General features: G+C 39.2%; 2 protein-coding genes and 1 long non-coding RNA gene across 3 annotated transcripts; all 3 read right to left on the reverse strand.

Annotated features, from left to right (window-relative positions):
• Positions 1 to 2446: 2446 nt before the first annotated feature.
• On the reverse strand, positions 2447 to 6574 carry LOC113776522 (FT-interacting protein 7). The gene has a single exon (XM_027321705.1). The coding sequence runs from the start codon at positions 5777 to 5779 to the stop codon at positions 2579 to 2581; it is 3201 nt and encodes a 1066-aa protein (XP_027177506.1). The 5' UTR covers positions 5780 to 6574; the 3' UTR covers positions 2447 to 2578.
• Positions 6575 to 8844: 2270 nt separating this feature from the next.
• On the reverse strand, positions 8845 to 10630 carry LOC113775521. The gene is made up of 2 exons (XR_003468893.1): positions 9949 to 10630; positions 8845 to 9324 (listed from the first exon to the last, which is right to left on the reverse strand). It is a non-coding gene; the product is annotated as an uncharacterized LOC113775521 (long non-coding RNA).
• Positions 10631 to 15230: 4600 nt separating this feature from the next.
• On the reverse strand, positions 15231 to 24701 carry LOC113774998. The gene is made up of 11 exons (XM_027319681.1): positions 24548 to 24701; positions 22315 to 22812; positions 21325 to 21502; positions 20987 to 21215; positions 20336 to 20475; positions 19749 to 20038; positions 18851 to 19063; positions 18277 to 18762; positions 16726 to 17394; positions 15784 to 16308; positions 15231 to 15622 (listed from the first exon to the last, which is right to left on the reverse strand). Exons 2-11 carry the CDS (start codon positions 22588 to 22590, stop codon positions 15401 to 15403), a joined length of 3228 nt encoding a protein of 1075 aa, XP_027175482.1. The 5' UTR covers positions 22591 to 22812; positions 24548 to 24701; the 3' UTR covers positions 15231 to 15400.
• Between the last annotated feature and the right edge of the window lie 1330 nt (positions 24702 to 26031).

A 26031-nucleotide genomic window follows, 5' to 3' on the forward strand; every position in this document is an offset into this window, starting at 1 on the left:
CTATGGAAAATCTCATTGGAATGTAGTGGAAAATTATTTAAATAGACATTAGTACTGTGCTCTGAAGGAAAAAAAAAATCAGAAAAGACAGGAGAATTTATTACTACTTCAACAAATGGAATCGACACGTTAGAGACATATGACTCAAAACCAATCTTGGAGTAGATGTCGGCAGTTCAGAAAATGGAATTGTTTGTTGGAAGCTTCAATATCTTTAATGGTGCCTTTTTTTTTTTTTTTTGAAACGATAAGAATTTTTATTGATGAGTCGAAATGCTGGGCAACGGTTCAAAATGTACATAAGTATATCATGAGTGTATCATGACATTTAAGAAGAGATATAAATTTTCTCCTCATCTATTAGCATGCCCACTGCATGTTCACTAATACTTACGCATAAATTCGTATTAGCGGTATTTACTACACAAAAAGAGCAAAATTGAAATAAGTTAGCTAGGCTATTAATAATATTGTCTTCCAGATGGTGTCATTCGACAATCATTTTATTAATGTCCAATGCATGGAGTCATACGATGAGATTTTAAAATTCGTACTTTCAAGTTTGAACTCTACTATAAACAAGAAACTGATTTGCTTCGGAAAAATCTACTCCATTTGCATCCCTTGATACTCACCACGTGCATCATTTTCTTTATATCCTTTTGCTGCATTTTATTTTTATTTTTTCGTTGTATTTCGTGCGTTGACTTCCTCCCTACTACTATATATAGACTCTTTCCAACGGTCGATTTTTTTCTTCTTATAAACAATTAAAGGCATTTAAAGGAAGAAAATAACGAGTGCAATGAGATAATTATTAACTAAAAAGCTCTAGACAGCCGATCCAGCTAAATCGCATCTCTGCCTAGGACGGCAAACTTTTAATCTCAGATAATCAGCTAACAGTCTTGCAATAAATTGAGATCACGAGGGGCCGGTACTCTTCTTGTCTGATGACAGCCTAGACTAGCAGTCAACACAGAATATTTCTGAACTTCACATCACTCGTTCAACAGCAAAACGGATTAGTAAAATAAATATTCCATATGGGGCGCCGGCGATTTCTAATTTTTATTTTTTTTTGGAAATTTTGTTTTGGGTGGGGGAAGGAGAGTTGCGAAATCTCAGCTACTAGCTACTGAAGACGATCGAGTGAATGCGAACAATAATAATAATTATTTTTTCTTACATATATATATATATATATATATTCTTAATTAACTTAATTTTTTTAAAAAAAAAAAAAAAATTAACACCTAATAACCGACATCTTAAGAAGTACCAACACGAACACTAATTAAATTAGTCCAATAGCAAGCATCGTTTTGGTCGCAAGCCCCAGATTCATCATTCTGAAAACGGTCCGGATAAAGCTACTGTTAATTAGGATTAGCGGCAAAATTGGGTTGTGGTATTAGAATCTGCAACGGAGACCTGCGGCAATTGCGAAAAGTGAAGGTTGAGAAATGGACATTTCAATCAATGGAGGCTACTTGTAAAACAGGTGTGGAAGTGCCGTTTCAAAGCGCGATATGAAGTCCAACCACGACCGAGTAGTATTCATATGGGCTGGCTTGTTAGTTGTCTTGTAGGCCGGGCCCACAGGAGCAGCCTTACTTTTGGTTTTGTTCTTCACATTCAGGGAATTGTATTCCACCCGTCTAAGCGTTCCGCACGACCAGTGGATAGAATTGTGCAGTCCTTGAGTCGTTGTTACTCTATATTATTCTTTGCATGCTCCTATATATATATATAAAACATGTTCGAAAACAAAGTAGACGGAATCAAACAAAGAATCTGAATAATTTGATACTTGAAAACTCGTCAATATGTGAAGCAGTGGTAAGCGGACATGGATTATGGTTTCTCAAGTGGTAACCGGACAAACAAGGAAACAATTTGTCCTTTTTTGCTTTGTTGCAAGTTAACAAAAGGCTCATATGAGTAAGCAATTGACCTTACTCCAAGAGAAAATTTTGGTTTTAATTTTTGTCACGTAACTTGCCCCCTAGGAAACTTTTGGATATAGAGTAGGAATCCGCCGTCCTTTTACATTAAAGATAAGCCCGTTGGGCCTAACGTCAAACTTCAGAGCTTGCACCGCAGACTTTCGGCTCGATCTGCTCTGCTCTAAGGGATACCTTACATATCTGCTGTAACGGATAGGATACTTGTGTTCATCGATCGTTTCCGAAAAAAAAAAGCAAAAAAAAAAAGGATAGGATACTTGTGTGAATTTTTTTTTTTTTTTGGTTGTGCACTGGATGAATCTCACTCCGTGCAATAGGTAGATGTTCCAGAGAGATTCGAATCTGAATTGCTAGGAAGGCACAATACCACCCCTCCTCCTACATCTTCGCCACCTAACCACTCCTTGGACAAGAAGCAGCTTATTGCAATTCAGCTGAAATGAGAATAGACTTAGTGCTGGCATTCAAATTCTTCATTTAATGTAAGAATTTCTTCTCCAATAATTCAACTACTATCATATCCATAATCCAAGCCGTTCAGAATAAGCATGGCCAATTAACATGCCATTTGCCCAAATTAACTAGGTTTTAACAATAATATTATTAAGCTACAGCATGCGATCAGACAGCGAAGGCAGCCTTCTGAAGAAGTTCAAAGCTGGGGAAGGCATTCTGTCCCTGAATATCGGATGCCGCAGGTAATAAAACCCGAAGGCCATCGCTATCATTTTTGATGGCACCAAACACAGTATGAACGACACCCCGAAGCACAGCCCGATGAAGATCCCCGTGGCACGTGGGTCCCGCCACGTCACCAGAGCTTGCAGTCGCTCCCCTTGCGTGGCAAAATCACCCAGTACCGTCTGGACACGTGCCCCCAGCATCCGCAGCTTGTCGTACCTGGCCCGCACCACCTCATTCGCCCTCGCGCACGGCATCACATCGAACTCCTCGTCCACTTCGTCGCGATCGATGGACTCCGCCAGCGAGAGCTTTGGATCAAAATGGGGGAGCGTATCGCGCGATCGAACTCTATAGTTCCATGCACCCACCACGAAAATGTAGAATGCAAATGTTGGGACGATCAAGTCCGGAAACCACACCAGCATCACCAACAACGCATGTACGAGAATGGTGGCCGTCGGATTCTTCCAGGAACGCGTGTCGTCCAGCCATTTCACCACGTCAATCACTCCCGCAATCACGTTGATGATCCTAAACCAGTTTGCGCGCACCTTTCGCATGCTGAATGCATGTGAGTCTGCATCCAGCATGTAGGTCACCACTTCTCGCCGAAGCGGTGGCTCCGACCGGGATAAGTGTGCAGCCACTATCTTCACCGCCGTCGTCCTCAGCACCTCCTGCTGGACCATGCCGAGTGGCTTCATGTGGTGCATCATCGGCAACAATGGCTGAGAGTACACGTGTAAGAAATCCAGCGTGGGCGTTGCACGTGCAAACCTAACCGCCAATTCAATCTCGCCCATCTTCTTCAGGCCCGAATTATTAGACAACAGAAACAGAGGAAATGTGTTCCTGTACACCTTGCCCGTGCCCAAGGTAGATATACGAATGCGAACTTTCCCTATACGAAAATCCGGCCGCATCGACTCTTTGGAGCCATCGGATTCTAGTACTTCCCAGCTGTCAAATACTCCGATAGTCAACACAGTTGACGGATCATAGACTCTCCATGTATACTGCTCATTCCACTTGGGGTCTAGACTATCAGATATGGTACGTGTCCGCACCCATTTGCTGCCATATTTCGCCACCGCATAGGCATCTGTAGACCCCTTGCCCTTGATCGTCTTCATAGGGAGTAGATTTCTGCACCCAATGACTCCTAATTCAACAGTTCCAATAGGGGGCTTCCAAAGCTGCCTGGCGGTTGGACGATAGTCACTGCACACGTGAGCGGCTTCGTCCATCACGTGATACCCACCATCAAAACACAGCTTCAAGTGGACTCTGCCTTTGTAAACCCTTTTTGCTTCTATCGGGTCTTCAAGTGTGAGCCATCTGGAAACCACATTGCGATCATCAACACGTCGCTCTATGGACGCGAGCGGTATGCTAGCGACGCCTAGCATGACTTGCTCCTTAGGTTGCCGGTTTTCTATCAGGGAAAACATCAGAGGGTGCTCCGTGAACGGTTCAGCTGCTACAAATACCAAATCTTCGTTCCATGACGGAGATCCGTTACTGGGGACAGATGATTTCGTTTTCTGGACTTGAAACCCCAGTTGGACTTTAACTTGAAATGATGACTCTTTTGACGACATTAACGGAAAAATGTCTTGTGCTTCTATGATTGTTGATCTCAAATACCACAGCTTGGGGGACTGGTAGACTTTTGACTTGGAATTAGGATTACCTGCGGTGTCGGTCTTCCACGCCTCAGGAAACGACTCGTCAGCTTGTGTGCCAACCCACGTGGCAAGCATGAGGTCCCCCTTGTGGGCTCCGCCTCCTTCCAACCTGTACCATTGTGGGGCTAACGGACTGTCGGGTGGGTCCCGCAGTGGGATCTCACTCACGTCAAAGCAAATCCCACCTAGGAAGTTATGCCCCGCCACGTCAGCCGAGCCGCCTCCTGACATGGCGTGTATTGGGTCCCACACAGAGATCTCCAGGATGGAGGAACAATCTGCTGCGTCCCGACTGAAAGCAAATGTCTGGTCCCACTCGAACAAAGTGGTTTTCCGGGCTGGTTTTGAGATGATATGGCAGCCGGAAACAACAATCTTCACGACCGGCCTTCCCATGGTCGGAAGAGATCTAGCTTTGACTACTCTGACGAAGAGATAATGCATTTTCTCTACAAGATCAAACGAGGACCGTTCGATTGTAGATCTATCAGATGCATCAGACAAGAAACTACTGACTGATGAAACACGGCTGATTGGTTGAGGACCGTTGACATTGTTTATTTTGGCTTCAGGCATGGATCCTGAGGCTACCGATGCCATCATGTGATCAAGGCCATTATCAAGTTGTACTGGTTGCTGAGGACTCAGGTCCACAGGATCCGTCCCTTCTTGGGCGGGTAAATCAGGGGCCACTTCTTGCTTTTCGTGGTCAGCAACGTCCGAACTCACACTAACAGTTTCCGGTGGTGGTGCGGCTTCGGCAGGTGGCACTGGAGGCTGTTCTGTAGCGGGCTTTTCACCGTCAGATGCTGGCACCTTAGAGGGCTCTGGGTTAGTCTCCGATGCCGCATCGGGCTTTTCACACACCGGTTCAGTTGCCTCAGGGGGAGGTGGTGGTGAATCAGAAGCAGGTGCAGCTGCTGCCTCGGGTGAAGCTTCTTCTGCGGCTGCCGGTGTTTGTGGAGTTTGCTCGGGCTTGGCCTCCTCCGGTGGTGGAGTTGGTAAGGCTGGTGGTCCAGGTGGGGGTATAACTTCATCGGCAAAATAAATCTTCAGCCCAATCTCACCTTGAATCCAACTAAACAAAGTCTTCTTCTCCAGCGGATAATAAATCAACGCCTCCTCACCTTTCCTGACGAACTGCCTTGAGCTTAACTTTAATCTACCCAAGAAATTATTCCTGGTGGTAGGTCCGACTTTTCGATCGTGATACATCTCCAGTTCAAGCATGTCACCTAAAACATCGGATGGTTTGCCAACGTTGAACTCGAGAGTTTCGTTCCATGCTGGATTCAAGTCCCGGATCACTGTCCTTGTCTTCTTTCTCTGACCATAAAAATCAAGAATCACGTAAGGACTGCACGTCCCGTGACCGTCTTTTGGTGGAAGGTTACGTGCATCGACCACCTCAACAATGAGTTTCCTAACCGTGCCCATCGTGGAAAAAGAAGGGAGAACGAAGATGAATGAGCTTACTGGTTTAAATTAGCTGTCTGCTAGGTTGCCAGCAACGAGGAATGCTAGTTACATTGTTGCTTCTTGATGGGTTTTCTTTAACTTTTGGGATTGGAGAGAATTAAGGAGATGGGTGAGAGAAAAGAGACACCTGTGTTCATACTGGATGTACTTGATGGAAAAGATGGCGAATTTGGGAGACTGAGAGAAGCAGACTGTAGCAGTGGAAGTCTTAGCTGGATATCTCGAGGAGGAAAAAGTTCATTAGATTGAGGAAATCGGATGGGAAAATATGCTTAACTTCATGTGCAAGCGGCTGCAGCATTAGCCACTTTGCCCAGCATATCCCTACGGTCAAATTCTTCTTTTGCTTCCTTAATTTAACGAGTTTTCTTTTCCTCAGGATTTTGCTTTTACATGTCCCGCAGTGTTTATAAGTGAGTGGTATAAAGTAATTAACTTACCAAAACAAATTGATGTGGCCATCCACGATTCAGGGTTCACTTTTGCCTTCTGTTTTCTTTTGGTTTGGTTGGGCAGGATTAGGATATTGCATTTGCAGAAGATTCTTTGGCTAGCTCCCTTTTTCCGTCAGAGAGTCACAATTAGCCCACACACCTCGGGATGGCAAAGAGATTGAAAGGTAGATGGGGAATTTTGTTGAATAATATGGGCCTTACTGATGACTCAGGATGAGTGATTGGTTCGCTTTTTGACAAAGAGGAGTGCCCTTTTTGGTGGTTTGTTATCATCGCCGACCATGCTTTGGTCGGCCAAGCGCTTTCCACACTTTTGCCCATAGCCTGGAGATTTATCATTTTATTTGACAAATCAATCACTGATGAATCCCCGCTTTCTTTCATTTCTATGAGAATCATTTCTTGTCTCTTTTCCCTTTTCATGTCAAGTAGGAGCTCTGGATCGTTGAGCTATTACCGTGGAGATACATTCTGGCAAAGATTGGTATAGCAAGTTCAACACCAAACTATGAAGAGCATGAAGGGCAAAAAATACGTTCAAGCATATTTGCAGGTCACATCCAAGCGGACTACTAACGTGCATGCATGGTAAAGCAAATTGAAAAGAGTAATGTGAACAAGGTGATATAGCTAGCGCTTTTTGAACCATAATTTAGCGTATTATTATCCGAAATAATAGTGGAGTTATGACCATGCATATTTCCCCAACAATTAAATGACCCCAAAATCAATACATCTTTATGAGAACGTATTGCACTTACCCAATCTTGTGTGGCAAAAATCTAAACGTTTGAAACAATAAATTATAGTGCAGTGAGAATTTTCAACGCTCACAAGATAGGGAGATTTTCCACAAAACCAAAATTCCTTGAGTGACGACATTTGGAGTTAAGGACATTTAAAGGCCATAACTGACCCTTGTGTGTGAGCCTTCCGGTGGGAATATTAGGGTCGAACAGTCTAATTCTACTATAAAGATTTAGAGAACTTTGTTGAGTGGCTCAGATTACCTCCGCATTCCTCATAGCTCACAAGAAGATTGCATCATAGATAGAAAATATTCAATACATAAATACAAGTACAAGTTTTTTTTTTTTTTTAAATAATCACAAGTACATAGAAGAAACTTGAGGAACCAGAAATCTAAAGGTTACCCCTCTCTCTTCCTTTTTTTTTTTTCTTGGGTTTGTTTTGGGTGTCGAGTGATGCTAAAAGAGTGTATGAATCCCTCGTCAAAGCTCAGTAGACATTTCGTTATCTTTGAGACGCCATTTCCTGAAAAAAGGATTGACAATAGATTATAAGAATCAGGGGAATTATCAGGCACTACTACAACATGCTGTATGCATCAGTAATTATTTTCTTTAATTTAGGATGGGCTTATTTTCCTAAACGGGCTAAGGAAATCTGAGCGTATAGGGCAAGCCCATTTCAATTAAACTAGGCAGCACCCCAAAACTGCAGTAAAGTTCTGGGCTGGGTCCGCATGGACGAGGTTGTACCCAACCTAAAAAGCATGCAAGAACTGCAGTAAAGTTCTGGGCTGGGTCCAGATGGACGTGGTTGTACAGATATGCCTTGTTTCTCGTTTGTTGTAAAATGCAGTACGGAAGTAATTGGGCGTGGACACGAGCTGAACAGCTTGTATGGGCTGTACTGGAGTTATTAATGTACGGACTGCAGAAAGCAAGGCATTTGGCACTTGACCCCAACTGGAAAATCCCAATGCTTATAAGTTTTTCATCCAAATTCACTTTTACTTTGGGCAAAAAATTCCTAATGCTCAAGTTTTTCATCCAGATGCACATTTATTTTGGGGAATTTAACGTTTGGGTTGCTATTTTTTGGAGTTTTTTTGAGAAAAATTATTGTAACGATTTGATATATGTGAGGTGTAAAAGTGATTAAAACATGTCTTCACGCGGAGAGTCCAAACATGCTAAGTTTACAGGTGAGCTGCTTCCTAACAGCAAAAGGTTGAGAGAAACAAAACTCGGGTTCAGAACATCTGCAACAGTGCTCTCATTGACAGCAAATCATGGATGAAGTACAGTCAATAATTTCATTGCGGTGCTTACTCCAAAATGTTTATGTTCTAATCCAGACATCACAAGGAACAACAATTCGGTCAGGGCAAGACTCTTAGAACTCTCGCGACTGTCAGGTTTAGAGTTCGAGTCCTAGGTCTAACAATTCGGGATAGAAAGGATGTGAGTTGACAAGACTTTCATCTCAGAATCTAAACTTCGTTTGCGTAAAGGTAAAGGATTCAATTAGAATCTCTAGCATTCCAAGTTTGTTATTTTTTTCAGCTCTTTAAAAAGAAAGGCATAGAGCTATGTATTCTATTCTCCCCTCCGTTACGTACTTCCCACATTAATAATGTAATTGATCCAGACACACGCATTGATAGTTGTCACTTTTATATTTTAAGTAACAAAATTGCTATATTTCATTCACCTGGTATGTAAATCTGGCATCATTCAAAGATGTAACCCTCCAGATATAAACACCACTAGTTTAAGCCAACAACCGTCTAAAATGAAAGCCAATAATGTCTAACCAATAAAGCAATAATACAAAAGAGTCCCATATATATATCTTTTAGTATTTGCCCAAGAGGGGCGGAACACCAACAAATGAAATGCCCCAAGAAGAGCCAACAGGCATTTTGGATGAAATACAAATCATAAGTTCAAGAATGAGCATCAGTCAATGACCCAAGGAATAGTTGATATCTCAAGTTTTATATTAATCTCATGATATAGTTCCTCATAAAGATGCAAAATTCCTATATAGTTATTAACAAACTGGAGATTAGCAAAATACGAAGGCAACATACATAGTTAACACTGATGATTCATAGCTGCGCACTGGTATAGGTTAAAAACGATGCCCGACTACTGACTAAATACCTGCATAAATCTGCAAACTCGCCATCAAATATTACAGTCATTGACACATAAGAAGAACAAATCTGTCCTTGCAAAATTAGGGTACTAGCCTAATTCTTCGTGTTGTCATTTGCATAGCATCTCATCCCAAAATCTGCAAAAGAAAGAAAAAACAAGAAAGTAAAGGAGAAAACCTGAGACACAGAAACAAAGATGCTTAGCATTGCTAACAAGGCTGGTTTTGTCTGTTATGATGCTTCACTATCAAGAATATAAATTATGCTTTCAAAAGCTATTCACTTCTCTTACGTGAGCAGCGTTTATTACTAGTCGATCTGGTTTACACTGTAACTTTTATGTGGTGACTTTTTTTTTTCCGATCATTGCACCATTCTTTTGGGTGTGGGGAAAGGAGAGGGGGGGGCTCGTGGAGATGCGACAACCAACAGAAGGAAAACAAAGCAAACAAAACCCTACTTCTCAGTGAATGAACTGAAGCCACTAATTACGTATTCAATTATCCAAAAACAAGAGGCAATAAAACAAAGACATACTAGACAAAATAACAAGCATATACGTACAGAACTACTTTTATCATCAAAGAGTCCGTGAAAGTGGATTTTTGGTTCCTGGTTAGACCATTTTTTTGCTGAAAATTTTGAGCACTGATCTTGTAACAACTAACTAGTGTGAGTTTTTTGTGATATGAAAGGAAATGACCAATTGGTTACTTTGTTCTTCGTTCACTTTGTGAATCAGAGGGTAGAAGATGATATACCTGCAGTGATGTACCAGCAGTATAAGAGGGTTGTTCCTGACCTGAGGGGTGTGGGGCTGATGGAAACTTGGAAAAGTTGGGCGTGAGGAATGAAGCCTGGTCCGAGATCACTACAGATCGTTGAGCCTTTTATCACAAACTCTAACCTGAGTTGGGATCAAAGAAAAGAAAGGAGATCCTTAATAAGAATAAGTGTAGTAGTAGTAAGTCATCAAATTAAAGGATCTTGGATCAAACTTCATTCCAGACGCCCTCTTTCCCTTTTCCTCCTTCAAGAAATTAATCTGATTCTCTCGGCTTTCTCTCGCTTCTCTCTCTTCATGATTCAACAATGAATGCCTAGCTACCTAGCCACAAGGCTGCAAAATAAAAGCACTCGCAAGCTCTCAATCTTGTGATTCTAGTGTATATAATTCCTACTGCCTAGCCCACCTAACGACATCAAATAGTGGTTGGAGACTTGGAGGAGACTTGCTTATATAAAATAAGGGAAGGAAATACTGCTACATAAATATGTGCATGCACATGTGGACAATCACATGATAGACAGGTCATATTAGGAGTAAAATAATAAAAAGCTGGTTGATTTTGGAGGGATGGTCTTGTCTTATTCTTCTGAGTTCTGAGCCCTTTGTTTTTCTTCATCAAAGAAAGAGTGAAGAGAATGAAGAGAGCCTGATGACTGCGCCACGACATGAGGAGGACTTCCGTTTCTTTTCAATTTTACAGGCTAGCTTTTCTCTCCTCTCTCTGTTCAGTAGTAATATAGAGTAGTGGTAGTAAAAGTTCAGAGCAGTAAGAGTGTAAGCTTAGCACTGAAAATAACGAGGAGTAGATGGGTCATAGGAGAGGACATGGGCCTTCCCCTGTCGCTATTTAAAAAAGAGACAAAAGAGAGAGAAAACACTGTGGCCATAGTGAGGAGGGAGGAGGATTGACACAAGGATCAGGGCTCACAAGTCCTTAAAGTTGTGACAAGAACTCCAGATGAACAGTCCATCATATCCGTCATCATCTAAAAGCGTCACCGCCCATATTATAAAAGCTCCATTCCTATCAACACCACAGTTTTGTGTTTTGTATATTTGCGTGATATTTGCGTGTACTCTGTATTGATATGTGAATGAAAAGGATGGAGCCTGCTGTGATTGGGCAACCATGCATAGAAGATGGAAAGAAAACATAAAAATAAGAAAGAGAGAGAGAGACAGGAAGTAACGGGTTTGCTTGATTTATTTCAGCAGGGCGTTACAACAAAAAATAGTTGTTAATATGGAAATGAGGACATTACGATCCTGATTCTTATCAGTTATCTCCTACTCAAGAAATCTGGAACGAATGGATTATGACAAGCAAAAGGAATTTGATTGAACATCCATCCTGTGTTTTAGTTCTGACAGGGTAAATATCAGTAATTTACCGACTGTTATTCTGAACTTTGTCTTTGTGGAGTACAAGATTTTCTTGATCAATTTTTACGAATTATCCTCAAAAACCATAGCTGTGAGCTTCAAAGCAATCCTTCACTTTTAAGTCCAGTCTAATCAGTAAATTCTGCTTCTCATCAATGTAACTCTTCCTCCCTGTTATGACTGGTCAATTGGAGGGTTAGTGACCATTTATATAGTAATGGCACGATGATGGAAAGCACCCATAATTAATTTGGTTGTGAAATATATCTGGTTAAAATCACGGTTAATTTTGATACACCGTAGCGCATTATTCCCAAAAGTTAAATCTAGATTGATGTTAAATGGATGACATTCTAAAGATATCGTGATAAACTTGGTGGGTACAAACATAGAATGCATTGTTAGAAAAGCATAGTAATTATTTTTAGGGTTTTTCTAACAGGTGCCCTTAGAGCATTTGTTAATACACCTAACATTCACCTAATCTATCATATATATATATATATATATATATATATATATACATACTAATAATTATTATACACCCTTATATTTATGGATTAATCTTATATACAGTATATATACATTATCACCATTAGGTATATGACATGTGCAATATTTGAATTTTAAATTCAAAATTTGTTTATGCATCATCCATTCAACCGTGACAGTGTATATAAAATATACTCTATATCTACATACTTTTCCTATTTAATATTGCTTACTCTCATTTATATTTATTTACTTTCTCTAATTAATCTTATATTTCAAAAAATATAAATCTCAAATATAGCTTAACAAGTGCTATAGGGCACCCGTTAGACAGACCATTATTTTTATCCTAATTTGGGCCCTGTTTGGCACTCAAATTTTTTGCCAATTTTTTCTCTTACAAGTTTTTTTAACAACTTTAACTCAAATAATCTCAAAAAATTCTTGAAAATTTAAAAATATACGCCTTACAATACCCAAAAGACACACAAATCCATTCTTTATGTTCTTCTTTTTCCTCCCCCCGCCACTACCAAAGTCGCCGGCCACAAGCCGCCATTTTTTCTTTTCTCTCTCCTCCCCTCCGCTCTCCCCCTTTCCTCACTCTCCCTGGTACCTCATTGCAGTGACTAGATCGTGTATGAGAGAGGGGAAGGGCGGTAGGGGGAGGAGGTGGTGAGAAGAGTGGAGAGAGGTGGAGGAAGGACGAGAAGAGGGGGAGAGGGAAGGAAGAGAGGGAGGAGGAGAAGGGGAGGAGATGAGAGGGAGAGAGAGAGAAAAAAGAAAAAAAATAGAGAAGGTTGACAGCGCTAGTCGCCGACACTAGAGAAGAAGAATAGTGAGATGGGGGAGAAGGAGAGGAAAAGACAGAAAAAGAGAGAGAAAGAGAAAGAACCGGAAAAAAGGCAAGATTTTTTTTTGTTAAAAAGAAAAATTTTTACACAACTCAAAAAAATTTCCTACAAATTCTAAGTAAATTACACCAAAAAAATTCATTTACCAAACAGGACGTTAGACCTAATGTCTTGATTTTCTTGTTACGAACATGGATCAATATTCATCAATTAGAAAAGGCAAAAGAAAAGAAGATACTCATATTGCTGCTGCTGCTACTAATTATACTGCCTTCATCAATAGAGTCAGAGGAAATGAAAATAAGACAAAAGAGTTCGAGGTTTTAACACAATAGTTACTACTTACAAGGTTGACTGGTGCGTTGTTAGTTAGGGATGGAAATTTTGGGCTGTTACGTGTATGAGTGAGCTCTCCTTCTCATCATGCGAAGAAAAGGAGTTGTTAGTGATTTTTTTTTTTTTCTTGTCAAAGGTCAACTTCTATATAGGAGTTGTTAGTGAATGAGAAGCTAAAGAGTGTCTGTCAGCTACGCGTCAGAAGATCAGATCAATTAAGCTTCAAATAATTGAGATGGCAGCGCAGCGCCAACATTTTACCCCGAACGACTATTGGCATCAAAGTTGAGACCAACCAACCTTTTACTTTTCGTCCTTTCCAAACTCCCTACGATGTTGAATTTTTGATCCCACCACATCACGCCATTTCTAATCTTTTGTTTTTTTTTTTTTAATAAAGAGAGTATTTTAATTTTGTCAGACTAATTTTCCTGTGCCTGTGCATCACATTCCCAAAAATACACAAGCGATAGAGAAGGGATTCGAACACACGACCTCGAAATTTAATTAGACTACCCCGAAACCATTCGAACCAACCCCGAGAGGCAACCAGACTAATCTTTGTTATTTATATAAATTTTATACTGCAACTACTATGAAGAGAGAATCTAAAGAGCTCAAGAGAACTCTACACTAGAAAAAAAAAATTTAAAATTTCTTTGGTGACCAACTACTCTAGGAGTAGTTAGCAGTTGGTTCGCTCCATTTCTAATCGTTTCTTTCTTTTCGCTCCCTGTGCAAATCTTGTACGTAAGCCCCACGACACGACACGACACAACAATCAGGCTCAATGCAAAAGCTGAAAGGAGAAAGGAAAGGGCTTACTGTTTCTGTACTTGCGTCCTGGGGCCGAATTCATACGTTTGTTTTACGAGTCCAAGAATTGGAACTTGGAAGAGTATGTGATTGCTTTGAACGCAATAATTTTGCACCCTACAGCTTGCAATTTCACCAAATTGCTCAAACCTATAGACGACAAAATTCAGTAATTATTTGAACTAAGCAGGAAAAATTATTGGAATTTTGACTTAAGATTGCTACATCCAATATCTGATATGGCACCGTCATGCACAAAAGTCATCATAACATTTGCGAAGTCTGTAGTTAATGAATTCTTCCTCAGCTCAACAACATCAAGATCGTAAATAGGATAAAGAACTGTTAGGTCGAATTACTCCGTCAAATATCATTTTTCTTCGAGGAAGGATTGTGTTGGGTGATAAAATGAAAGATTCTAAATTCAAGATCTTCCATTTTCAAAAGAAAAAAAAAATCCTTTTTCTTCATGTGATTTTGTTTGATTACCTTGCACATGAATCTCGTTCCCCGCCTGGGGCTAAAATTTCAAGTCCTGCTTGATTTTTTCTCCTGCAACTAGTAGATACTTAAAAAAAAAAAAATCTCTTCTCCTGTTTTCAAGATTGGGTCCTAAACGAAAAATCGATTGCTAGATTGCGTTAAATTGGCATCATTCTCGCTTTTGAGGATGACTGATGCTTTATGTTTGCTGATGAATGAGATAAATGGCAATCACGTGCATATCTTAACCCATTTTACAGCTGCATGTTTGGTTGGGAGTCACCCGGTTGAGTTCAAGAGAGAGAGAGAGAGTGTAGAGGAAATGAACTTCTTAGCCCCCACAACGAAAGTGAGGTAGATTTTTAACGTTGCTACAGATAGGTATGTATGCATACCAAAAATTTGCCCAATTGACCGATCCTCCTCCCCCTTCTCTCCTCTCTTCAAGAACTGGAAACTTGCTTAGAATTTTAGAAATTGAAATAGGGGAAAACGAAAGGTTTTAACAGGAGACAACATAGAGATTGAAAAACGCTAAATCTACTTTGGAAGAAATGAAACATCCAAGTGATGATTATTGACTAGTCCTGATCAACAGTTACAAAGAGTTGATCAGCCAGCTTCCGTACTGAAGGAAGATGTATGCCAGGGATGGGGTAATTTGCTGCAATCCCTATGACAAAAACTGCTTCCTTATTCAAGTCAGGTGGTGAAGAAAATACAAAAAGACCACCGTCCATAACGAAGCACCTTGTTATTGCTGTTTTGAGCCTGCTCCGGATTATACTCAGGTTTCCAACAGCAGCAGACGAACCAAATGGGAGTGAGGACTAACCCATCAAAGGCGAACCGACCCATCAAAGGCGAACTGACATTTATAGCTTGAGTTTGAAGAAACCAAAACAATAAAAATGAAGATAAAAAACCATTGGCCAACTAGCAACACTGTTACAATGCCCTAGGTGGAGAATAAAATGATCTGTACAGTTAATTTACATTGAAATCCTGACTAAGAATAGATAAAAGGAATTTACAGTCAGAAAAGACATGATGGTCTTCTCATGATGGGTTCCTCATGATCTTCACGCTGCTGTAGAAGCGCTTAAGGTCTTTCATTGCCTTTTCCTCTATCTGAATCAAGCGAATAGATGAAGGTGTCTCGACCTCCTGCTTGAACCACCTGTTCAGACCACCGGAGTCTGATGGTGAACCTTGGCCACCTGCCACTGAAAAGCCAGTGGTTCTCGTTTTTGGACTGGAAAGAGATTGCTGATGTTTTCCCTGGGTTGAGAAAAACAAATTAACCAACTAAATAAACAAAAGAAGTTATTTGCAATATTGTTGGTCAGGTAGGCTGCTCAAGAAGGGGCTAATAATGGACACACAGTAACTCATTAAGGCACATCAAGATAAGAGAAAGCGTGTGTTCAGAAACCCCATACCTGTTGCAGTTGGATGTCCCTGAGAGACGGACGAGAAAGAGAAGGTGGAGTCCCTGATGCAGCCCAAGGTGGTGTGTTTCTTTCTCCATCAGAAGCTTGAGTCGTCTGTGTTGCAACAACAGGTATCGGATTGGAGGGCAGAAATGAACCTAACCGAATCTTGGTGCCACTGCTTCCATCAGTAATATGTTCCACAAGATCGTTGGACTTTGCGGGCTTTATTGCCTTTATTTTACTCTGCTCATCCTGTATCTCACGCAGAGAGGAGGAACCCTTAGAAATCTTAGCACCACCCCAAGCAGGACCCTCACATTTGAGCACTGATGGAGGAGGTGCAGTACATTTTGGAGCATCATCAAGACCACCACTCAAGAACATAGAAAGCCCGCCTTTTCTGTTCTTCTTCTTTGACACAGAATGCAATGAACGATTATTTCTTTCAACTTCTGCCAAATTTTTCGTAATGCTAGTAGAATCTTCAGGAAATTGTTTATCTGCAAATCCCTCAAGATCTCCACTTTCATCCTAAAAGCGCCAAATACAATGAGTAACAATCATCAAACACTATACTCCAGCTATAAACTGGATTTTCAGAACCCTTAACATATGAGATCAAATAATGAAATGACAAAGCTACAAAATCAGAGACTGCATGTCAACTTTGGCAATAAGAAGTAACATGGTTCATGTTCAAGCTTCACAAAATGCCTATAACCTAACGGGGATTTATCATAATAGAGTCAGAGATACTCAGAAAATTTTGACCAAGCAAAGTGGTAAATTCTGAAGAAAATAATTTAATCAATGAGCAACTGATATAAATAGCTTCCCACGAACATCCCTCGCTAAAACATGCTTCTCTTCTATTTTCACTAAATAAAATTAAAACACACTTTCTTACATATCAAAAATCTAACTACAGCAGAGACTACAAGGTTTTACCTTGTGCTTACTATGAGATGATTCAACTTCCACACAAGTCTTTGTGGGATCCAAGTGATCAATCTTTCCACAATTACCAGATGCCTCTTCAACTTTTCCTGCCCTGTTTTTGCTCTTTCTTCTTTGCTTTTTGGACACTACTTTTTTACAGCCTTTACCATCAACAGAAACAGAAGAAGAAGCTTTTGCCTGAAGAGTCTCCATAGGCACACCAAGTTCATCAAGCGAGCTCTGCAAATCTTTCCTGGTCTGGAGTTTCTTCATTTGCTGGTCATCCAGGGAATGACCTTTCAACAGCTTCTCTTCAAGCATCTCAATCTGCTGTAACTTCTTTTTCAAAGCTCGAACCTGTTTGGAAACTGCTTCCTTGGCATCATCATTACACTGCAAAAAGCCATCTAATCTTACAGCTCTCTCTGCCATGGAGGATGGTCTCTGTATACAGGTGTCACGTTTCCTAAGAAATTCATTGTCACTATCTTCTTCTTCTTCACTATAGATGATGGCAGGGAAGGTGGCTGTCGGGGTTGGAAGCCGACGATAACACCATGATTCAGTTGACTTCAAATCCAGCAGTTTTTCAAGGCTGAGCAATATGTCCAACGAAGTGTTGGTAAAAGTATGCGTTGAGACAGCAAGAATGTAATCAAGGTTGCGAATAGCAATCTCCTGCAGGAAAATAGTTTCATTTTTACAAGATTTCATCAATTAAATAGAAGTAGCAATTTTGGTCCTAGACAAGTACCAAACATCGCGAATACAAGTTTGATGAGTTTAAAGTGAAAGGATAATTACAGAAAATCACTCTCTCGAAATTTACTCAGGTGCTAATCAATCAAACAGGTCCAATGGCAACACACTAGATCAATGAGGGAACATGAAAAAATAGCACATTCCTTTAAAGGCATTCAGCCAGCTGTGGTCAGATAAAAGATATCACCCTGAACAGGAACATATTAACTTGAAAGAAGAAAAAAAATAAGAAAAAGAAACTCCAATTACCCCAAACAAAGAAACACATCGTGTGACAATGCCATTATACTCACAGAACAAAAAATTTCAGCTACTCTTTTGGTTACTATTAGACTGGTGAAGAATGGTTTTTACAAAATAAGAGCCATCCATGGCAATTTGTGGAAACAAAATCAGAATAACTGTTTAGGTGTTCAAGGGACTGACAATGTTTATCAAGTGATCTCTCCCTTCTGAGTTACCCACTTAGGTTACAAGCCAAGAATGCTTAAGCCCCTTAATAAGTTTAACAAAATGGTTGAGGCTAAAAAATCACTTGGATCAATACCATCTTTCATAGCATGGCATGCAACTGCATACTGCAAAACCAAAAAAAGTGCAAGTTGTCTCCCATATGGGGTAACCCAGCTTAAGGTGGCCTGTAAGTTAAACACCCTTTTTCAAGTAAAATTTCATTGCTCACAACCTTGAAAGTGACAGAAAAGAGCAAGTTGATGCCTCATTCACATTTCAAACAACCACAAAAGACAGAAACCAGGTATACCTATTAAGTTAAATCAGAAAAGTCATCAGTTATACCTCAGAATGCTTCCTTAGGTCATCTGCTCCAAGTGAATCTGCAATTTCTAGCAGCTGAATAGCACTTCGTGGCTCCAACAAGTACTCTATTGCGACTTTTTCACACAAAGTTTTTAAGCTTGGCACGGTCTTCACGATGCCTTCCTTTGGGTCAATGGATGAGACATCGTCAGACTCTAGATCATTAAAAATAAAACCTTCATCGAATTCATCTGTTTCAATCTTGACCTTTTGCTTGACCTTCTGAGAACCCTTGACAATTTTAGGATATGTAGGATGATAGAGAGAACTAATAATCAGTAGATGTGTCTCTCCTACTGAAATTGAAGTTGCCTTTTTCACACCATGTAACCTAGTTGCAATAGGTGGTTCATCTTTTCTGTTCTTTCCATCCCACATATAAACATCACCAGTGTCAGTAGCAGCAGCAGTCCAGTACTTCCCAGCTGAGATGCTAACAATGCTTCTCCCACATAGCGAATATAACTATACAACAAAGATGAATATTCAACATTCTTCAAAACAAAAGGTCACAGAGAAGGAGGAAGCAATAATTAGCTCAATTAAGTAAAACCTGCTGGCAACGGAGACTAGGATCTGATGACACCCAATAAAAAAGGGCCCCATCATCAGTTAGAGCCATGCTATGCGTCACCCCAGCAGCTATGGCACCAACATGAAGGCGCTCCTTCCTGTGAAACTTCAGAAGAGTGTTCCCAAGTTTCCTCGTATTTCTAGCAATAACAACACGTCTTGGGGTAACAAGTCGGTAACCCCAAGTGAATACCTGCCAAAGAATATGGAGCTGCAAAATGACTAACATATAACAGAAACTTGAGATCATTAATATCATCACTTTAACATCTTATTCTGTAAATACTATATGAACATCTGCAAGTTAAAGGGAAGTTACCATAAATGTCCAGGTCTCTGATCATTTGAATCAAGTCTATGACAATTAGATTTCGGGACTACCTAGTACAAACTTTGCCGTGTCCTAGTCATCAGCTAAACAACCCAGAATATTGAATATTGAACAATTCTCAGAATATTGAACAACTTCAGACATTACATTCCTGATGAAGAGATAGATTTGTTTCTGATAGGTCACAAGCAAATCAAAAAATGGAGATGGAAGTTGTAAAGATTCTGTGAACCTCAGGAAATCCAGCACAGTATCAAGTTTACTTGTCTTAAATTTAGATTAAGCAAATAAATACATTAGATTTGTCCCACAGAATATAAGATCTTTCATTAGGTGGCAAATAATTATCATTTACCAGCCAATCATAATTAATTATTCCTTGCATGTCAAAGTTAAGCATCACACACGTGCCAGGACATGTTAGGGGGGCAAAAAAAAATAAATCTACTCGTGTAAGCCATGACAATTGCTTAACTTTTCAATCAGGCAGTGTTAAAAAAAAAAGTGGCAACTACAACAAGAGGAAGGGCAGATAATATAAACATACCTCACCATCACTTCCCAAAACAATTGTGTGATACTTGGCAGCAGCAACTGCATTGAAAACCTTGCCCTTCAAGTATTCAACTAATCTTGGAGTGTAGTTTGAAGCAGAGTTAGAGGTGCCATAACCAAGCTGTCCCTCTTTATTGCAGCCCCAAGTGAACACCTCACCAGAATCGGAAATAACAGCAGTGTGCTTGTTTGCTGCGGCAACAGCAACTATTCTTGCCCTTAAAGAACTAACTCTCCTGGGTGTAGGTTGAGTATCAACAGATGTATAGCCAAGTTGACCCTCTGCAAAGTATTAAAGAAAGGTTAAAAGTGTCGAGACCCAAATTCTTCTCGTGTCAATCTAGAAATTTCAAAACTTTGAAGCGCACACACTATTAAAAACATTTGTCATAATCCATCCTTAACCTAATGAAATCTACTAGGGGAACAAAAAGAAATTGAGGAAAAAGAAAAACATCAATAAGGGATGCACAATAATATTATGAACAAAATCAACATAATAGATCTTTATTTTAGAGATAAAACACGGCAATGAAATAGACTGTATCTCAAATTCATAAGAAATATCAATAATTTCACCTCTATTGGAACCCCAAGTAAAAACCTCCCCAGCCTGTGTAGCAGCAACAGTGTGATGCTTAGCTGCAGAAATTGTTTTAACTCGGCGTGCCCCTAAACCGGAGCTCACTTGCCGAGGAGTAATAACTGCAGCTTGACCACTGTGCAAAAAAAAAAATCATGTAAATTATGTGCAGAATTTCAGATATCTTGAACAAAAGCACGAGAAAAAAAATCAAGAAATCTGACAGTAAGTGCTATCTTAACTGTTTCTCAAACAACTTAATAGGTAGACGATTATCTTCAAACAAATTATATTATGATTGAAAACAGCAAAAAGAAAAGAAGGAACAACCAGCTTTCACAGTAAAACATTGGTCAACAAACACATCAGCATGCATCAAATAACCCCACAAACCCATCGGTGAACAGAGACAGATGGACAACAAAGAACAATAATACAACATTCAAAGTGAAAAAGGCAGACTATAAAATCTAAAAGGTGCTAAAACTAAATAGAAGTACTTTTAGAATTAGAAAGACCTGAAATTATATGGAATTAGTTCAAAAGAGTGAAAACTATAATAAATCAAGTATCAATACTGGATTCTTGAACCTGCAAGGGGAAAAAGGGGGGGAGGGGCACGGGTTGAAGTTATTCTAGTTATTTACCTGTGTATATCAAATTCAGGATGCCCAAGACGGCCACCTCTCCCGAATCCCCAGCTATAGACTTCACCTCGATCAGTAACTGCTACACTATGGAATTTTGCAGCAGAAACCAATTTAACATAAGAACCATAGAGTGTGTCAACTTTGCATGGTAGCTTCTGAATATGTGCATTTCCAGTCCCCAGCTGATAATTCACACCACTCCCCCAGCTAAAGACCTCTGTAGCAACTATAACATACACAACAAACAAACCATATCAGCGTAAATATCATTTCCTATTGCTTAACATTCATCAGCATGAGACCTTCTATGTAATATGTTCCAAAACATTGCGTACCTAAATCGTCTCCATCCCCAACAACCTGAAGCACAGGTCCGGATACAAGATCTATAGGCGTTCGGGATTTAGAGTCCTCCAATGTGATAGAAGCACCAGACTGAAGAAGCACACTAGCAACTGTGAGGTGGCCGAAATGCATAGCTCTATGAAGGCTACTCCATCCTGATTCACTATCCTGAGAAGTAAAAGCTACACTTAGGTAATGATAGTAAACAAATTAGTTTGCTCTTTAACAGCTTAGACTTTCAAGTCAAGTGATAACTCAACATGGAGTCATGCAAATACTCTGAGTTCACGTGGCATTGCATCCAAATATTTCCTCTTTATTCTCATAGCCATTTATTTTAAACTGGCATGAAGATAGAAAGTAATATAACTCATTCTAATTGCATAACTCAATAGCAAGACGAGGCATTTAGAACAACATGCATGAAGAGAAATGTAGCAGCCATGTCATTTGTAATACTAAACAGGCATCAAAATTAAATTCCAACCTACAATACAAGCTACAAGCAACAGATTTGTAAAACTAATAATTTCTCTTAAAATATAACAGGTATAGCATATCAGACAAAAAATAATCATGTAGGATATCGATCATTAGTCAAAAAACATATCAAACGTCTTCCCCCTCCCACTAAGGAAAAAGGCAGCAACATACAAGAAATTTACTAATTTTTGAAAATTCACCTGGTTTTCTTCATAACAAATTCCTTGTCATCCAGACATTTACTTCAAGGATAACCAGATAGAAAACTGAACCCAAAAAAAATTATCTTCACAGCATGTGGTCCCTATTGAAAAATTTATTCCCAATTTGGATTCCTTCTTTTGCAACTGATCTTCACAAGCACTAAGACAGAGACATAGCCCAGTGCCTTGTCAACTTACCTTTTGATTTGCTGACTAACATTTTAATAAGCAACAAGTGATCATGCATAACATTACAAATTCTGGAAGATCTAAAGGATCAATAGATAAACACACCCTAGCATTAGGGTCTGCACCAGCTGCAAGTAGCCTTCTAACAATAGGAACGTGGTTTCTCCAGGTTGCAATATGAAGAGGTGTGAGGCCAAACGAATTCCTTGCATTGACATTTCCACCACTCTTCTTAAGCCATGCCAATGCCAAATCTACATCAGATAAAGATCCCTCCCTCGCCACAAGCCACAGATCTTTAGACAATCCACTAGGTAACCTTTTTCGAACAGGAGTTTGCATATTCTTCTTCTGACAAAAATGTGGTACCACTTCGTGCATCAGTATGTATCAAATCTGCTACGCCAGAACAGTAAACTTCAAATTTCCACAAAAAAAGCCCTTATCACAAAATGATGTAAACTTCAGCAAGAATATCTGTCACACCCTGCAGGGGTCCTCATAGCAAAGCATCAAGTCAAGCACCAATTTCCTAATTGATCATCCTGCAACTTCGACATCTTCATTTTACCATCTCAAAAGCAATAAAACTGAAGCAGCCACCTAAAGAGCCAATGACACATAAAAGGCAAACATAATCATCAAAAAAAGTGCAAGAACACTGCATTCCATTTTTTATCAGAAGAAGACCTTTCACATAATTGTTTGATCATTTCTAGAATGCAAGTGTGTAACTAAAACAAATAGATAAAAGACATGTATATCACATTTGGCTATACATATTTATTTTCACAACAAATATGCAATACTTCATAACAGGATGGAATGAATGTAATTTTCAGTAAAAGCCCTAGCCATCCCAAAACTATTGCTGAGGATTCAAAAAGCTACATCCCACTAACTTAGCTCTATCTACTGGTCAAGCTTCTTTTGCCTTCTTTTCTTAATTCCCAATTTCTACAATAAATGCCACAGATGTTGCTGAGTGAAACGACTTCATGCCTCCTATTCTTCACCTTCCACCTCCTGTCCCTAAGTTGTATTGTCATTTGACTAATTTCTTGCCCTTTTAAATTCCCAACCACCTAAATGGGTTCAAGTCCACGATTTCTCTATTACGGTGATGCTTTAACATCTAAGAAATGTGGTAATTGCCCATCTATTGCTTCTTATATCTCCATTGGTTCCTTCTCTGCTGCATCAATAAAAATGATGAGATGCTGCATGACTGGTCAAGGTTGAGCTATTAAGCTATTCTCATCTAATAAGATTTTTATTTGATCCTAATATTATATAATAATCAGCAAGTAACTTATGCCCCAATACATATCAATTGGACAAATAAACTAAAATATGTAGATTTCAGAACTCTTATCAAAAAGCTTTCATGTAGAAGAATGAGCCCATAATATTGTAAGTAACACTCTCACACCAAGCAAAACATAATAAATTGAAATATAAAATGAACTTATGAAAGAAGTATCTTCTTTTTCTTTTTCTTATTTTCATGTGGCCCCTTGGGAGAGGGATAAGTAGAGTAAGTACAATCCCAGCTAAGCAAGTCTAACATACATGTTTAAGAGGAAGAACCAAAAAGAACAAACGCAAACAAAAATAGTCCATGGAAGCAGGCCACCAAAGTAAACAACCATAAGAATTTGGAAAACAACGCAAATTTGTAACTTCTAACCAGCATAATTGGGACGCAATTGAGAAGCCAAAGAACATCGCACTCAGAAAATGAAGCGATGAACCTATAAGAATCAAAGTTCCACAAGACTCCGCACATTGGATCTTGTGATTTATCCAAGAGAGGGAAAAAATGCAACTGAAACGTCAAATTTAGTTAACAACACATGAAAATCACAGTCAATTACTTCAACGCTTAACCAATTCGACACACTTTGTCATAAAAAGACTACTTTTTGAAGAAACATGGAGCAGTCCACTCTCCAACGTGAAGGTTTACAAAATAAAAATCAAATTTTTAATCATCCAATGTCCTAACTCAGACTAGTAAAGATCAACCTAAAAGAAAGAAAAACGCTAAAAAATCATACCAAATTGGATCAAAATCAAGCAGCGCAGTTACAACTAATCACAGAGAAATAATGGGTGTTTAAAGAAAAAAAATTGTTATATACAGAAAGAAGAAAACGACCCACCCACCTAAAATCACCAATAAACCAGTTGAAAGAGCAGCACCCCAGATAATTAATGCTCAACAAAATTACATCACTTTCAATCTCAGAAAAAAAAAAATGGGGAAAAAATAAGGAGAAGCTATAGTAGAAGAAACCCAAAAAAGAATGAGAATCAAAAGGAGTAAATACATCACCTTGGAATCAACGAAAAAGTAGTAAAAGGAAGAACCCAATCTAGCAACTCTTCTAATCCCTCTCTATCTCTCTTGTTAAATGGTTTTTAATATCACGCAACAGGGGTGAGGAGTATTAAGTATGGAGGTTTTAAAGAGACGGAGAAAGCGGAGTTTGAGAATATACCCCCATAAGATGCAGTACTGAAGAGAGAGAAAGTGACTTGCAGAGAACTGGATGCCTCGATGGACATCTAAGGGCAATTTGGGAAATTCGTACCATACAGAAAACTTCCACGTACGTCGACGATGATACACGGTACAACGAAATGGCAATTTTTCATTCTAGCTCCAGTGGCATACTAATTTCTTAATTAGTGCCATCTCATGTCCCACACATACGTTATACATATAAAAAAATAAGTGCTATAATTAATATTTTTAAAAAAAATTTCCAAAAAAAAAGGTGTTTCAACCATACACGTGGCACGCCGTACTGGTGCTACATCACTTTCCTTTTCCTACCTGTTGGGATGTTTTAGAAAATTTTTTGGCCTTCCTTCCTTCTTGTTATATTTTGGGACGTCGTCCGGTAAAGAATTAATGGCATTGAACTGCTGGCTCATCTTATTTGGGCTTTTTCATTTATCAAATTCCAATGTCAGCCCAATCGTTTTGAAGAAGTGTTCATATTTGGTCATAGATTAGATTCAAGGTCTTTTCAATTGAAAAAAAAAAAAAAAAAAATCGTACTTGGTCAATTGATTGAAGATTCTACATAGGCTAATAAAACATGGCCGGTAGCACCCATAATATTGACTTTCGCCTGGTAATATCTTTAGATGTTTCAATTTCAAGAAACAATTTCTTTTTTGCAGTTACATTAGACTACGTACCACGCCTTGCTAGAACCTTGATTGTGAGAAGAGTCAAAGGTAAAATACGATTAAGAAAAAAAAAGAAAAAGAAAAGAACAGATAAGCACCATTAGTTTGCTCCAAAAGTGAGATCGTTGTTCCTTTCCTTGTCAACACTCAATACAATCCTACATCAACTGGAGATAGAAACAGCTACGACATTATCTAGAATGACCCATCATCTACATTAGAATAATAAATTATGAATTTAATTTTTATATACGCTAACATTATATGTTATGTCATCGTTAGATATATGATGCGTACACAAAATTTGAATTTCAAATTAACTACCGTGCATTCAATTGTCATAATATATTTGATAAAAGATTAATTTATAAGCTATTATTACATAATTTTAAAATATTTTCCAGTTGAAGAGTACGGAATTTGAACCCATAGTGCATGTTAATAGGCATTTTAAATTCCCCATCTCAAATCTTGGGGTTGGACTTGTGGTACAATCCATCCACGTAATTGATCCAATGGAGAGATAACTCGTCAGAAAGGAGCTCACAGCGAGACCATTAGCTGGAAGGTACTGACGGTTGACCCACTATTTATGACGGCCCGTATCTAAGAATGGCC

This window comes from Coffea eugenioides, chromosome 6 (assembly GCF_003713205.1).
Source record: "Coffea eugenioides isolate CCC68of chromosome 6, Ceug_1.0, whole genome shotgun sequence".
In the NCBI taxonomy this organism is placed as follows: Eukaryota; Viridiplantae; Streptophyta; class Magnoliopsida; order Gentianales; family Rubiaceae; genus Coffea; species Coffea eugenioides.